General features: G+C 57.9%; 1 protein-coding gene across 8 annotated transcripts in view; it reads right to left on the bottom strand.

The window, feature by feature from the left end:
* Nucleotides 1–16488, bottom strand: part of TLE3 (TLE family member 3, transcriptional corepressor) — a 49106-nt gene that overhangs the window by 12483 nt on the left and 20135 nt on the right. For 4 of the 8 annotated variants that reach the window (XM_043555075.1, XM_043555077.1, XM_043555076.1 and 1 more), the window contains exons 5-8: nucleotides 14487–14549; nucleotides 12568–12672; nucleotides 4418–4622; nucleotides 2804–2820 (exon numbers count right to left, since the gene is read on the bottom strand). In XM_043555075.1, the coding sequence (XP_043411010.1) occupies nucleotides 2804–2820; nucleotides 4418–4622; nucleotides 12568–12672; nucleotides 14487–14549 (390 nt within the window). The remainder of the gene's footprint in view (nucleotides 1–2803; nucleotides 2821–4417; nucleotides 4623–12567; nucleotides 12673–14486; nucleotides 14550–16488) is intronic. The other 4 variants (XM_043555079.1, XM_043555081.1, XM_043555080.1 and 1 more) reach the window with 1 other exon arrangement.

Genomic DNA, 16488 nt, shown 5'->3' with positions numbered 1-16488 from the left:
CGGGCAGACAGGCCGGGGAACGGAGCTGTCCCAGGGGCGGGAGGGCGTCCCGCAGAGGAAGGGATCCCTCGGGCGGGCGGGGGGGGCTCGGGATGCTGCCTGTGGCCACGAGCGGAACCGGTTCTGTGGCTGTCAGCACCAGGCTGGGAAGCAGGGAGGGAGGAGCTAACCAGCAGGGGTACCGGCCAGCAAACCTGTGCCCTTGCCCTCCGGGGGGCCGGGACAGATTCAATGTCCCTCGAGGGGGCTGCCGAGTTCACTCCTTTCCAAGAGACCCTCCTTCACTCACCACTCACCCACGCTTTTCTGAGCACCCACCCTGGCTCAGGCCTGGGGCTTGGAGGAAGGAGCAAGACTCAGTCCAGCTACAGGCCGGCCCATCCACGGCCCCACGCATCACAGACGCGCAGGCCACGCAGGGCCACGGAGGGACCCCCGCTCGGCAGGGAAGGGTATCCCAAGGCGGAGGCCGGGGTGAGCCTCTACCTCACATCTCCCCACTTTTCTGGAGGCCAGTGCCGGCGTTTGGGTTGCGGGGGGGGGGGGTGGCGGAGGGGCGGGGGGCGCGGGGCACGGCGTGGGGACCAGCCACAGAACTTAATTTCCTTTTCCTAAGCCGGTTTCTGGGCAGCCCTTCCCTGCCAAGTTTCTGCCTGAAGCAAATTAAAATGGCAGAGTTATCAAGCCTTGGAAGAAAAAATGGAGGTTATAATGGGACTGCAGCTCAGCCTTCCCCACAGCCGTGCAGGAGCGGCGGCGAGGCGCACACGGCCGCAATTCAATTAGCCGCTGCGAGCGCCGGCAGGAAAATCACCGCCATTTCATTTCATTTCCTCCGACGGCGGCCACCCCGTGCTAAGCAGAATCGCTTCCAGCCCCTCTCCTCTCTCGGGGCGGGCGGGGAGCGGAGCCGAGGGGGGCGTGCGGCGGCTCGTGTTTCTCCTTGCGACCCAGTACGTGGCTCGGAGAACAGCGAGCTCTTTCTTCTCACGCAGTCAGGCTGAAAACCCTCGCTGCTACCGGAGAGAGTCATGTCAGGCATTTAGCGGCATCGATCCAGCCCGCCTCTGGCTGGCAGGCGGCCAAAAAACTAAGTATTTTTTATTGCTTCGGCGAGGCAAGGAAATATGAATGAAGCTACCTCTAATTGGACTCCAGACTAAGCCCTCTGGGACGGCTTCCAGCCCGTCCAGCCGGCCCCCTCCCACCCGGCCGCGGCCCTGTCCTTCCTGCGGGGGCCTCATCTGTTGACAACCTGGTCCGCGAGGGGCCGCACACTTCCTCGGACGCCGCGGCCACAGGCACACGGCCCTACGGCCTCACCCGCCCTGAGCCGGGCGCCCCGGCCCCGGGCCGGATGGCGTCTCGATTCGTTCCCACCAGACTCTCCCGGGGCCGGAGCGTGCCCCCTCTGCTCGGAGTGTGCCATGCATGCGTGTGGGTGCTGCAGGGTGAAGAGCTCAGCTCTTGGGGGTCCCCCCGGGGAGCTTCTTTGGGCAGAAAGCTTTCACAGACGGGGGCACAAAGCCAAACGCAAACAGCAATGGGGAGGAGGACAGAGGGCGTCGGGCTTCGAACCCTCGGTTCACGCCGCGGCAGGTGCCTTGTTCACCGGGTCATCTCCTCGATGCCACGTTCTGTGCCGAGGGGGCTTCCTAACCAGGCTGAGAGGCTGGCTGGGCGGGAAGATGCCCGTGTCACAGGTATAGACACTGGCGCCCGGAGAGGCCAAGAGAGCTCCCCGGTGTTGCGTGAAGCCACGACCAGCCCCGAGCCCTGAGGGGTCCAGTCCTGTCTAGACAGACCACCTCTGCAAAAATGGCCACCTTTTGGAGGATCAACGCTAAAGCAATCGAGACGGACTTTCAGCTTTAGTTGTTCCTTTCTGAGGTAGCCAGCCGTCACTGGGCCCAAATGTGGACCCAGAGCACACGGGCCAGTCGCGGGGGGCCGAGAGCACCGTGGCTAATTGGATGGTTTATAAAGTCAGCCGGGAGGAGGGCCGGGAGGGAAGGGGGTCAGAATGGAGGGGCTGCCCGAGGAAGCTGCCGTCTAGATGGTTAGTTAACTGCCTGACCTTCCAAGTCCTACTTAACACGAGGTAATAACCGAAGCCATCCTAACAGATTAGATGGCCCCAGATACAAGGACAGCGATGAGGAATAAAATAGCTTTGCTAATCGCTGCAGGATTTTTTTTTATCCAGACTCCACTGCACTTATTCAGAAGGCTTATTCACTTGAAACAGAACCTCTGAGCCTCAGTGTGATCAGAAAGATTTACAGCAAATCTCAGAGCTGGCAGACACGCAGACAGCCTGGCCCTGATGCCTGCTCGCTAGCACTTTCTTAAACCGAGTTAAAGCCCAGAACAAGGAGAAACCTCAGGCGTTCGGAGGAAGCAAGGAGAATACAGGATCAGGTGGTGGGGGGGGGGGGGGGGGGAGGGGGCAGCCAACCTGGGAGGAGGGAAGCAGCCCAGCCCAGGACGCAGGACCCCCCCCCCCCCCCCGGCCCAGGGGTTGCCTGTGGGGAGCCCAATAACTCCACGGGCTGGCCAGCTGACCTCTCTGGTTAATCACCTCTCATAAAAAAGAGAGTTAGAGCTCACTGAAAACTATTCATCTGCCAAATGATGGACAGGAAGGCTGGAGAAATGACAGCTTCCCCAACCGAAGGTCACTCTCAACAGGTGCAACTCCTGTTTCGTAACAACAACCCCCACCAGGATCCCACGTGGTCCCCTCCTCCTCCCGCATTACCCCCCCCCCCCCCAGCCCAGATGCCAGCGTGTTGACACTTACCGCGCTGGATTCTCTTTCTTCAGGGACGGAAGAGCCAGACGGGAGGAGGGTCAGGCCCCCCAAGACAAAAAGACAAAAAAAAAGGGAGAAGGGTCAGTCTCCTGCAGCTGGTTTTTAAGCTTTGCTAATTCACAGGTTTTAAAATGGGCCGCAGGCCTGGCTCTCTGAGTCACCGTGGGTCAGCCAAGGCAGGGCCATGAGGTGACATCTCTCGCTTTGAAAATTAACCGCCCCGATTCCAGTGCTCCCCACTGGCCACCGGTCCCGGGTGGGGCGGGGGCCGTGGCCCTGCTCTCCCTGATGTGCCAAGGAGGGCACCGAGATTCCTGCTCAGCAGTTTTTAAAGTCACAAGGTTTGGAAGAGGATCCTGCTATGCAGGCGACCTAGCGGATCTGGGCGTCGAGACCATCATTGTTTAAAATAAACAAGCAAGTAAATAAAGGAATTGTGCGAGTGGTTTTTGTTGTGTTTCAACTAACACGGTTCTCTCTGTGTCTTTGCACAGCCAGGCACTAGCTCCCCGATTCTCTTCTCTGCTGTGAGGAGACCCGCCTCCTCTCCCAGGTGGGGCAGCCTTCTGCAGGGACACACAACCGTGCCTCCGTCCGCTTCCCACAATCTGTTACCACCCTGGCGCCTTGGCCCGGGCCGGACGGGGTGGCGCCCGGGGAGGGCTGGGAAGGCACTGGCCATACGCCCTGGTAAACAGCTAAGAGCAAATCAGACCATGTGTACACCTTCGACTTACACGATTTTCTACGTCAATTTCATCTCAATAAAACCGGGAAAAAAACATCCAAGGGCAGAGCGCACGAGGCAGCGGTTTTTGAAAAGGGTCTGCCAGGGAGCCACGACTTTTCCTTTCCCGACAAACTAAGCTCTCCTGAATGAAGCCCGGGCTGGGTGCAGCTGCCGGGGTCCTCACGGTAAGGGCCGGTGAAGGGGGGGCGGGGGGCGGGTTCTCGTTCCAAGTCCTTCCGGTCATCTCCCTCAGTAGTGTGACAGCTACCTCCGCTTAAAGACAGTCTACTAGGGTGCCACTGTGCACCTTGCCCAAGGCACGTGCGCTGGTGAGACATACACGCTAAGTTAAAAGCCGGGGAACCCGGCCCCTGTTCTCGAAGGACTATCGATCTCAGTGAGGACGTAACATTCTCCAGGGGGAGGATACAAGAGGACAGCGACCAAGGGCTCCTTCTTGGGACCCCAGCTCTCCAACTCTCCTGGGAACTGGCAAAAGGCCCCCAGCCCAGACTGGAAGGCACACTTTTGAAGGAATGGGACTGGGGCTGCCCCTTGAAGGATGGGCAGCTTGTAGCTAGGATAACGGGAGGGTGCCTGCACGACAGGTCTCCCAGGGCAGAGCGCGCCGGGACCACGTCAGGCATTGAGGCGGGGGGGGGGGGGGGGGGGGGGGGGGGCCATGCGGGGCGAGGCTCTGGTTGCCACAGACCAGGAATTCAACAGATGGCACCAAAGCTTTTGCTAACTCCTGACCCCTGGGTGACAACGTTTGCCGTGTCCACGCACAGTAGGGCCCGCGGGAACCCCCCCCTCCCCCAGCCCCCAGCCCCCAGCCCAGCCCCGCCCCCTGCCCCAGCTCTGGGCCGCACCTCTGTGGTCCAGCTCATGGTGATTCTTCTCGTCCTTCACCGTCAGGTGGGCCTGGCCACCCAGGGCCCCGAGCGCCAGCAGCCCGGAGCTGCTCCCTGTCACCGGGGGGATCCCTGGAGGCTGGAGGCCTGACGGGTGGGGTGGCAGCTGGACCGGGGGGCCGTGCGTGGCGTGGGAGAGGTGCTGGGCCTGGAGCTGCTGTTGCTGTAATGAAGCGGGTGGTGAGCACGGGGGAGCGTGGACGGCGGGGGAGTGCCCTCCAAAACCTTTACCCCCAGCTCGGTCCACACACGCTGTCCGGATGAAGGCAGTCTGTTAATGGACCCGCAACCGAGGCACCAAGATTGGGGTCTTTAAACTCCCCGCCCATCCCCCCCCTCAGTCCCCCAGTTTCAAGACAGAATTTCCCACAGTCCATTTGCGAGCCCGGGATCAATAAAAAGCGCGCGTTTAAAGACCAAGCAGCCCTCGGGGCTCCCGCTCTGTTGAGAAGGATCCATTTTCAAGCTGGCGGTCATGTTTGCTCACGCCTGCACGCCTTCAACAGGAGCAGCCGGTGGCTCCCACCCCGAGCCCGTATCCTGGGAAGCCTCCCTCGTTTCTGAGGAACGCGAGGCTGGCTTACTGAGCCAGGGCAGGCCACGGCAGAAAATCCCCGAGATCAAGAGGAGGGAGCTTGGGGCCAGTGGAATGAGAGCTAATGGCACGGGGACGTCAGGGTGGAGAACGGTTAACAAGGACTTGGGGCTTTGGGACGTGACAGACCAGGTTTCAAATCCCAGCTATCATTTGCCAGGGGGCTTACAAGGGGCTCCCCGCTGTTCTCAAATCTACACCTGCTCATCGGCAACAGCAGTGATAACAATGCCCAGCCAAGGGTTCTGCTCCCTGAAACCCCAGACGTCCCCTACCCGGACTAGCCTCAGGGTGTTCTCTTTCTAGTCTGCATCCTACGCCCAAGGGACCTGTGCGGGTAGCCTAGTTCCCTCCCCAGCAGCCACTACAAAATGCCCTTTATCTTATCATCCCAAACTTTGCGCCGAGAACCACAGGCACTGTGGGGCGGGCTACACCACGGCCAAATATTTCTGGCGAGTGGCTGGGGCCTTGGATATGCGGATACCCACCTATAAACACCTCTTCTCAGCTAAGCGCAAGAGAAGGGAACCAACGTTTACTGAACGCCTGGCACTTTCCAAATCTGATCTCTGACCCTTCCAACCAGGTGGCAAAGGAAGGGTCAGGCCCATTTTACAGAAGGCAAACTGATACTTGGCGGGCTGGGCTGGGCAGCCAGTGGCTTGCCAACTCCAGCCAATAGAGTGCCATCTGGACTCCACTCTGTCAACCGCCGGTCTTATCCAAAGAGTGTTCCTAGGGAGACCCTCAAGGCAAGAAGGGCCAGCGGGGGTGACAAAGAGCAAAAATCTGACCAGCTCGCCTATCAGTATGAACTTGGCTTTCGGGCCCCAGCTGGCAGTCAACAGAACACAGGGGGAAGGTCTATGGTTCTGGTTGGAGGCCTCAAGAGGCAGTAAACGTGAGCAACCGGGGCTTAGGGGCCCTGCTCTTCCCCAACGAAGCTGCAAATGGCAAACCGGGCTCACCCCAAAGTCAATGGCAACCAGAGCCACCGCCACGCTGGTGGCCCCCGAGGGTTTGTTTCTCAGCTCTGCGTGAAAGGCTGGGATCCACTGGTGGTCACATCAGCTGGATCATCTACTGGTACGTGGCTTATGGAAGCTGCTGGTGGGCAGTGGTCCCCAGTGCAGCCTAACCCCAGATGCCGCGAGATGCCAGAGCAGAAACAAAAGCCCAGGGGTCCCCATGCGGAGACCCAACCCGGCCCAGCCCGGTGGCTCGGGCTCTTTTAAAACACGGGAGCTCACAGATGATCTCCCCTGTCTTTCATTTTTAAAGAAATTATCATCGTTAGGCCTTATTACGAGGAAAAAAATGATACATGGTCAGAAAATATTAAAAATGAGTACGGATTTACAAGTTTTTCTTAAAAGATTACCCTTCAATCCCACTCTCTAGAAGATTCCACTCTGAGTCGCTTCAGACTTTCCTTTATGGAGATCTACAAATTGTGACTCTATTCCTAAATAAACAGGCTCTCGCAAACCTCACTACTAGACAACTGGATTTTTAATTTAAGATTGTTAGGCACAAGTCAACACATCCCTTCCAATGGCTACCCACCGTTCCCCGGTGTGGGCCAACGATCCAACTGTATCTACACGCCCAGTTTTAAGAGGAGTCTGCGCCAGCAGCCCTGTGGTTTTAGACCAGTTGCTGGCAGGCCCTTTAATTCTGCCAGCGTTAACTATTTAGTAAAATCCCAGAAAGCAAGGCGTGAGGTATTTAATCCACTTTTTACAGTGCCTGGCCAGTAAGATCGCCGGAGGGAGCGGAGAGGAGAGAAAACGGTTTCAGAGAAGGAGCTGCGTGGGTACAAGGCTGGCTCCTGCCACGAGCAATTCGGTTTCTGGAATAAGAGCTTACGAAGGATCTGTGCTCGGGAGAAGACGCTGAAGAGCTCCAAACACCCTGATTCGTACCTTACCAGGTAAGCTCGGCCCTCTTACCGAACCTTCTAGGCTGCCCGGCCAGTTCAAATACCACCTCCGCTGGAAGTTTCCCCCAGCCTCCTGGTCAGGACGCATGTCTCCCTTCTGAGTTCTAACAGCTCAGACACCAGGGCCAGTGTGGACGTCCTGAAGGGTAGAAGCTTCAGCCATGAGACCTTGGATGAGTCAGTGGACCTCTCTGGGCCTCTGTTTGTGGTCTCATCGTGCAAGGACCCCACGCGTCACACTACGTGTCAAGGCAAAGTAGGTCCTCGAGAAACGTTAGCAAGAACTATGAATGGATCACAAATACAACCATTTCGTTCGTCTTTATGTGATGCCTGGCAGCTTGGGAGCTCCAGGAAGACAGGGACCTGGTGTTATCCGTCCCCGCACCGCTGAAGGTGCCCGGCAGGTTGGCTCGGGGCACAGTTGCTGGGTAAATAAGTGATAATGTTGGGTAGACATGCAGAGGAAGTCAACCGAGTGGCTCTGTCCGAACGTGACCACCTCCCAGATCCGCGCCTCCTCTCCAAGGCCCACTGAGAGGCAGCTGGAACAGTTTGTGGGGACAAGGAGCACCAGTGGGGTGCCCTGCTTCCTGGAAGCGTAACCCAGTGAGCCAGCGTCAGAAACAAAGGCTATGGTGGCTGCCTGGCGATCTGCCATAGCACGTCAGGCGTCAGTGTCTTCTCTGCGACAGAGGAAAGGAGATTTCCAGAATACTTCTCATCTTCGAGTACAAAAGCACTCCCTGCACAGCCAGAAAGTCGCGCCAGGTCTCCTCTGCCTGGTTGGAAGGCACGGTCAGCAGTGGTCCAGAAGGTTCCGGGAAGCAGGGACTTCAGGAGCCGACCTCCAAGGCTTCTCTCGCGGGGCGAGGGCAGATGTCAGCGCTTGCCGGGCGTAGCCTCTGCTAATGGCAGTCTCGGTGGCAACAGAGAGAGAAACGAAATTCTCTCCCCAACACGGCAGGGGAAGCTGGCTGGCGGTGAGCCACCTGCCTCGCCGTCCCGTGTCGCAGCCCCAGACCCTCTGCAGGCGGGACGGCAGGCAACACTTCTGTCCCCTGTGGCACGTCCCTGACTTCAGAGGACGATGTGCTGAAATACAGTGCCCCGTGAGTGGAAGGGTGGCGGCTGGGGAGAGAAGGGAATCAAGTCCACCGTCCAAGAAGGGACTGCGCTCACCGCTTTGCTGCAGCCTGTCTCCAGTGTCTACCATTCCTTCCCAGGCCAAGACTTCTCCATCTGGGATGTGAAAGGAAGTTAGCAATCCCCCCTCCACCCCCAGCCCCGAAGAGGGACTCAGCGTCTGGAACCAAGCCCACTCAGGGGTGCTCGTTCACGCCAGAACACGAGCCCGTCACAGAACGCGTCCCGCGGGCTGTAAGCAAATCCCCTGTTCCACACGTGTGTCACGTGCCCGCGCCCTGGGCTCAGAAGGTATGGCCACTTACAGGACAGGCTGACAGGGAAGCTCGTCCTTGTAGAGGATATGTAATTGGATTATGCACATCACGCTTTAATGCCTCTGCTGGCTGATTTAATGCTTCGCTTCTCAGGTTCACGGTTTGGGTTGAACTTAGTGAAGTTGTCTAAGCACCTGCTGAGCCAAGGCCCACGGAGGACGCCCACCAGAGGAAGCACAGAGGCCGAACTGCATTCAATGAACGCTTGGCACCCTCCCGGCATTGCTGGGAGAGCAGCCCCGGGCCTTCCCCCTTCCTTCTAATCGCACACGGCCGGTGGGCCCCAGGGCTCCACGCCGAATTGAGCTCCCGTGCTCCGTGATAGCTTTCAGAGCCCCCAACAACCCTTGTTATCCTATTTCAGAGATGGGGAGGCAAGCAGAGCCAGGACTCCGAGCCAGCGTGCCCTCTCCCCACCGTGCCGCCGGCCCGAAAGAAGCTGATGTATTCTAAAGCACGATCTCTGCACCTTCTTCCTCGTGGAAAATTCAGTCAGCTGAATCCTACACATCTACATCCTAGAGTGAATGCAAAAAACCTCAGGTATGGCTTCCAAATGCCATGTCGCTTGTGACAGGCTACAATCTCCCTCTTCGTCCTCCCCACCGCCCACCCGCCCCCCCCCAGCCCCCCCCCCCGCCCCGCCCCGCCCCGCTGAAAACAATAAAAAAAGTCAACGCTTTATCACATGCCTCCCACGAATACATTTCCAAAGGAATGTAGACCACGCTGTCAGCGTGCAGATGAACCCCCTCCGCTCGTCAGGTTCCATTACCATGGGCCAGCGCAGAACGTAAAAACAAAACAGAACCACCAACAAAAAAAGGAGTCTGGGAACGGTTGCTAGGTCAGCTCACAGGGTCTTTAATCTGCCTAGGGATGCCTTCTGCAGGATACTGCTCAAGGGACAAAATCCGCTCCCCAACCCCCCGCCCCGTGCTTAGGCATCTTGACCCTTTCACCAATTTGGATCCAAGAAAAAAAGGGCCCGTAACAGAATGGGGTCTACGATAACTGGGTCCTGCCAGGGCCCGGCTGGCACAGAGACATCTTCCGGCCCGTCTTCCCTCGACGATATCTGAGTTCCCTGGAGAGGGGGTGTGCTGAGCCAGCAAGCCTGGGCTCCCTCCTCCGCCCCTCTGTCCCCTTCTCCCTTTACAGCAGCCCGATGTTGGATCCGAGTCTCTCTCGCCAGGAGACCTAGAAATACTCTACTCCGTGCAATAAATCTGCCACGACGGACACCCACCCACGCCAGACACATTGAACTGTCAAGCCAAGACACGGACTCAGAATCCTTCAACTCCATGCCCAAGAGAGCCTCTCACACCGCACTGAAGCAGGCACCTCACAGCACACTTACCTAGCCCGCCTCCGTCTTCTCACAAATGGAGAAACTGAGGCCCGGAGGAACCTTGCCCAAAGCCCCCCTAATTCCCAGACCAGGGGGCCGGGCTACTTTCTCCCTCCAGATGGGCAAATCGGACGGCCCCACGGGGGTAGAGCCACCAGTTGCCCTTCACTGCTGGGCCCAGGACCCCTGGCGGCCCCTGCGCCCCCGCCCTCCCCCTCTACCTCGCCTTCCCCAGTGTGCTCAGCTACCAGCCCGCTCTGCCCTCTCCTCCCTGGCGAGGCGAGCCGCCCCTTCGCCGGAGTGCAGTCAAGCCCGGCTCCCCAGTGCGAGCATGCCGCGGCCGTCCTCAGCCGTCCGTAATTCCTGCCTTGTGACGCTCTGTCAGGCGCAGCGATTAGACGGCCGCCTGCTTAATGACAGGGCGACGGCTGCATTCACTGAGAGCCGGAGAAGCAATTACCTTGAAAATGGGGGTCACAGGCCCCACTCGTTGGCTTTAATTGAATTCCAATATCTGCCTCGAGCTGCCTTGACCTAACTTGTAGCTTCCTAAATACTACTTAAAGGAAGTGGAGCTAATCCAAGCAGCGTTTCTTCCCCAATTTCGCTCTTTTCTTAGAATTTAGAAAAAAAAAAAAAAAAAAAAGTTATTTTCATAAGAGGATTTTCGATGCCAAAGAGGGAGGCGGAAGCGGGGGAGGGGACCCACTGTGGCCCCGGTGCGGGCCGGGAAGGCTCGGCCTGGAGAGGGGACAGGACGCGAGGGGCTGGAAGAGGAGAAATTTCGGAGGGCAGAGCTCACGGTGCACTTCCCGCCCCCGCGTCCCCCGTCTACCACTATCAGCCACCGAGCCGTGAACGGGTCACTGAGACAGAGGCCCCAGGCCCCAGATGGGCTGAGCAGGGGGAGGGGTGACACTCCCGGACACTATGTGACCATCCATGAATCACTTCCCCTCTCTGTAAACCAAGGCCATTGGTTACGCCGGTGGTTCCCCACCGGAGGCCATCCCACCGCCCCCAGGGACATCCGGCAATGTCTGGAGACAGTTTTGGGGGTCACAACTGTGTGTGGGGGCTGCTATGGGCATCCAGTGGGTTTGAAGCCAGCCGTACTGCTCAACGCCTACAGTGCCCAGGACAGGCCCCCCAACAAAGTGTCTGGCCCCAAACTTCACAGGTGTCAGGGCTGAAAAAGCCCCTGCCGGCTGCTCTCAGAGAAGACAGCCACTTTACGGTGCTAGGATTTCGCCCTCAGAAGCACTGCCTCCCAGCTCCACGGCTGAAGGCACTGACCACTTCCCCACAGTCCCTCTTCCGGACCCTGCTTCCGGCACTGCCAGGGTTTAGACCGCGCTCACGCCTCCGCCGGTGCCCTCCCGCAACAGCACTGCGTGACTGCCCCGGGACTGACCCCAGGACACAACCGACACAGGTCCCAGAGGCGGGACGGGAGTGTCGGGAGCCACCAGCATGCTTCTGCCCCGCTGACCCCAGCCTCCCAGCGCTTTCTGGCCCAGGGAGATGGGCTGGTCCGCTCCCTCCTTTAACGGATGCAGAAACTGAGGCCTGGGCAGAGGCAGGACCTGCCGAGGTCACACAGGGAAGAACTATGGCTAGAACGCAGGTCTCAGGGTTTCTGCCCCAGGCTGAAAACCCAGGAGTTCTCGTTTATTCCACCAGGCGGACCACCCTGGGGCCTTCGGGTCGGGTCCACCTTGAAATAACGGCCTCACGTAAGAACAAAAGAGAACCCAGAACGTCAGGGCCCACGGGACCTCAGCCCTTTGGGCCACGGCTTCCCCAGCCTGACTACCTTTCAGAATGAGCTAAAAAAAACTTCAGAAACACAGATTCCCAGTCCCACCCCCCAGACCTACGGAAAAGAACTGCAGGGAGAGTGCCTTGACATCTACGTTGTTCAGAAGCTGCCCTCGGGGACCATGAGCCAGCTGTCCGTGGATGGGAAGCACTGATCTCCCCGACCCCCTTCATTTTAGGGACCAGAGGTGGACAGGTACGCCTGAGGCTAAGAGCCTTGCCCAAAGTCACGGGAAAAGAGCTGTTTTTCCTCAGCTGCTTATCTTAAATGTCCTCAGTCTCACTCAAAGCAGCAGAAAGATGCTTCGTGAATCCAAGATGCGAGTCGGGGACGCAAAAGGGGAGGGATCTGGCTTCCTCCCTCCACTGAGGGGTCCCACCAGAAGCAGACCTCCCAAAGCATTCCTGGATGCTTTCCCTGCTCCTGGGGAGACAGGACTTCCAGAACACCCCCCGCTAGAATTCCTAAGGGTGCGTGACCAACGCCCCACCAGGTGGCTCAGTGCCCGGCACGACAAAGCCCAAACCCAAATTCCACAGCACGTTTCACATCAACAGTACAGCAGAGACAGTTCTGATCCCAGGTGGCCAAAGAAGGGCAGACCTTTGCCAGGGAGGGGACACAGGGCGGACAGGCCCCCCCCCCCCCCCCAGGGAGGCCTGAGGAGGAGGCTGGGTGTGAGGGTGACCTCGGAGCCCCACCCCCTGGGGAGGCTGGGGGCTGATGAATTTAGAGGTGGAGGCATGTGGGGCACTCCCTCAACGTGAGGAGTAGGGGGCCACTGGGGAGCTGATGGGGAGAGAGCCCCCGAACGGGGCCAAGCCCATGGGAAGCCGGAGCCCTGGGGCCGCCATTCTTTGAGGCCAGCTAAGGTCAGGGTCCATCTCTGGTTTACGGTTAAATGAGAGGAATTAAAGGGCTATACACACGGTGAGAGGCAGATTGGGGAGTCCACGTACCCCGATGATGGCGTTTAGCTCCGTCATGGTGACCTGCTTGGCACGCTCCACGGCCTGTGCCACCTGCTGCTGGTGCTGCGGGGAACAGGGGGGGTGCGTGAGATGCGGCTGCCTTCCCGACACAAAGGGCACAGGGAGGGCCGCTCGGGACAGGCGGGGACGCGCCCCCCCCCCCCCCCTTCACAAAGCAGAAGAGGCCCACTAAACAGGCGGGGCAGGGCATTTTCGCCTTCTTTCACCCCTTTCCAGCGAGCGTGCATTACTCGTGCAAACGTCCCATGAACTGTTTCAAGTTAAAATAGGGATGCGCCCAAAGACGGCCATCGGTCAACCGCCTTCCTCTACCACACATACAGAAAAACTCCCTTCCACGCCTTTGAACAGGAGCTAGACAGGAGATGATATTCCTCGATGATTAGTTTTCTCAGTGCGGGTAACGGCTGTCGTGTAGGAGAACCTTCCCACTCGTAGGCGACGCAGCTAGGGCACTGAGGGGTCGTCGGGGTCTGCGCAACTTGTGTTCAAGGAGCTCAGAAACAAGTATGTGAGGGGCGCCTGGGTGGCTCAGTCGGTTGGGCGTCCGACTTCAGCTCAGGTCACGATCTCGCGGTTCGCGAGTTCGAGCTCCGCGTCGGGCTCTGTGCTGACAGCTCGGAGCCTGGAGCCTGCTGCAGATTCTGGGTCTCCCTTTCTCTGCTCCTCCCCCACTCACACTCTCTCTCTCTCTCTCTCTCTCAAAAAGAAATAAAGCTTAAAAAAAAATTAAAAAAAAAAAAAAGAACCTTGGAGAATCCCGAACAAAAAATATTAAAAAAAAAAAAAAAAGTATGTGACTCTATATACGCTCAATCCTTCTCCAAGTAAAGGGAGGAACAAAAACGTGTCTAGTGAGAAAGGGAACGTTGAGAGCAGTGTGCGGGCTCACCGGCTGTGACCCAACACCCCACTCTGGTGCGGGATGCTGAAAACAGGCAACCTCCGGGACAGCTCTGTGCCTTCCACACGTACAGGTTGCCATGAACCTAAAGCCGCTCTATAAAATCGGGCCTAGTTTAAAAAAGGTTTTCTTGGTACGTTCGTTCCCTTCCACCTTGGGGTAGTACCTGCTTCCTACGCAGCTGTCTACCTCACTGGGCTGCAAGCTCTGAGGACGTCACCCTATCCTGTTTTCACGTAGATTCAATCGTTTACCAGTGGCTACTCTGGTTCAGAGACCTAGGAGTCCGGGGGGGGGGGGGAGCGGAGGTGGTCCCAGCCCCTCGGGGCGGGGGGAACAGAAGGCAGGGCCTACCCCTGCTGGAGGGAGCTCTGCTGGACGGAAACAGGCCCCTCCCAGGCAGCTCTCCTGTCTGCCCTGCACCAAGGGGCCTCCTTGGAGACACTGCCCTTGTGTCACCCACTAACCCCGTCCAGGCCTCAGGGGGTGGTCCCTTGCAAAGTGTGCTTGGCGGGTAATAGACTGGTCATGCCTCTAGGGAGGACACTCTGTCCTAGGGGCTGGGGTCCCCCTTGGGAGCTCATTCCCTTTATAGGATCTGCCCCTTAGCACTATCTGGCCAGGCTTCTTGCTTCTAGATGTTTCCAGGAGTGGGAGGTGGGGCACAGAGAAGCGGTGTCTGGGAATGTCTGTTTGGATCGGGGCGGGGGGGGGGGGCTGCCGAGAGGCACCCACTGCTAGCCCCATCACAGGCCAGGACCCTCCTCTTTGGTCTCAGGCAGCAGCAAAGAACCCGTTCCACTACAAGAAAGAGCAAATGCTCCCCCTCATGTGCTGGAGAAGTTTCCATAAAGCCCCAGGTTGCCAACTACAGACAGTATGAACGGACAGGGGCAGGGGTCCCTGGACTGCCCTGGAAACACAAGGAGGACACAGTTAAAGGAGGTCTTACCTCTTGTGACAGAAAAGGCATGATCTGTGCTAAAATCGTGTTCAATCTCTTCGCGATCTCTGTCTGCAAAAGAAGAGAGACCGCGTGAAGCCCAGGCGGGTCGATCAAGTCGCTGAAATGTCACACAGGGGGGAAGCACAAACTCCCCCTCCACCGCTCCCCAAAACCACAGACCCTCCATGCTTTCTCCTCGCCCCCCCACCCGCCCCACCAAGCTGGCCTCCCGCCAGGAGGCCTTGGTAAAAGTCCACAGCACACAACATGAAGAAACTTCTTCCAACTGCCCCTCCCCCCCCCCCCCAAAGGCCAGGCTGCCTACATTTTGCAGAGCTCCGATTTCCTATCAGAGGTGGTCTATGTGTTTGGGTCAGAACGCAGTCTGCCTGCTCTGGATAGAAGCCCTAATTAAAGCAGAAGGAAACAAGGACCTCCCCCTCCCCCACCGCACTAAAACCTAGAGCAAGACAGGTTCTCTGGCTCTCAGAGCGGGAGGTGACAGGGAGCCCCCAGGGCCACATGTGCCAAAGGGATATGTGGATAAGGGGACCCGCTTCACCCCCCCTCCGCTTTTCACTTTGCAGCTCCCCAACCAGAACGATCCCTCCCCACCCCCCCAAGTTGTGCTGCCCGGCCCGAAATCCCACCATTAAGGCTTCACTTTTTAGGGTAAGGCACTGCCTTCTCGAAGAACGGCTCAGGAGGTAACTGGTTGGGACCCTGATCCTGCACATGGGCCACTCGTAGGAAGGCTTGACCAGTTCTCTGCTCCACCACCAACATTCCAGAAAAGCTCCCATTTAGATGAATATCAACCGCTTCTGCCGCCCTGCCCTATGTCAGCCCCGGATGAAGAGTGGTTAACAAAAAAAAAACAAAACCAAAAACTTGTGTCACATGGTTAACGGTGACCAGGCAGGAAGGCCGAGCGAGGCCCACTGATAGACGCACACGTCTCGCGATCGCTTTTCTCCGCTCGCAACGAATCCTGAGGCCGCCAGGACTGAGGGCCCAGGGCGGGCTGCAAAGCTCTCATCAGCACACTGCAAACCATGACAACAGCCTTTAAAAATCTGTGATCATCTGCATGTCAAACGATTCTCCTTGTGCACTTAAAATAAAAACAACGCTGTCTGAAGGCTTGCAAACAGACCCCTATTCCCGGAGCTCGCACCCCCACCACTAATGAGGATGTCTCTGATTGGCGAATCGGAGACGGGCCACACCCCCGGGAGACCCGAGGCGGGTGTGCGGCCCTACATCCCGGGCGCCCGCCACAGACACAGACAGCCTGTCTTCTACACCAGGGATTGCTACACTCTGCCGATCAATCACTCTGATCCTCAGGAACCGGGGCCAGGGTTTCCCACTGTGGGCATTTGGGCGCAACGGGTCTTTGCTGCAGAGGACCGTCCCCGGTATGTGAGACCCACTGAATGTCAATAGTGGTCCCCGCTTCCAAACTGCAGGGTAGAGAGGCAGTATCCAGTATTCCCCTGGCTGAGACCTATGGGCCTCACCGCTGCATCTGCACATTTGAGTATACACTCCAGTGAAGGTCACTGGACGTCAGACTTTCTCAGCCCCCGTGCCATTGACATTTGACATGTGTTCCGTGCACTGCAGGGGTTTTAGCAGCCACCCTGGGCTTCACCCGCTAAATGTCCGTCATTTATAACGTAAGGAATCTGGGAAGATTGCTAAGTAATTGCTGTATAAATTATTAACCTAAGGAAGTGGGAAGAGCTCTACCCCAAACCAGGACCCTTTCTCATTTCTGTTCCTTTTTTCCTCGGTTGATCGTGGGGAAGGGGAAGGAAACAGGAATCAGGGCCGTACGGGGCGGGAGCTCTAGAACAATCAGTCTGCATCTCAGTCCAAACCTGCACAGATCAACGTGGTCACTCAACTGTCACACGCTGATGTGACAGATCAGAATAGAAGGATATATTAAAAACATAAAAGAAACAGAAATAAACTAAATAGGGCGCCCGGGTGACTCAGT

The sequence above is a fragment of the Prionailurus bengalensis genome, chromosome B3 (genome assembly GCF_016509475.1).
Source record: "Prionailurus bengalensis isolate Pbe53 chromosome B3, Fcat_Pben_1.1_paternal_pri, whole genome shotgun sequence".
Lineage (NCBI taxonomy): Eukaryota > Metazoa > Chordata > Mammalia > Carnivora > Felidae > Prionailurus > Prionailurus bengalensis.
The sequence above is the reverse complement of the archived record's forward strand: the minus strand, read 5'-3'. Positions and strand labels throughout refer to the sequence as shown.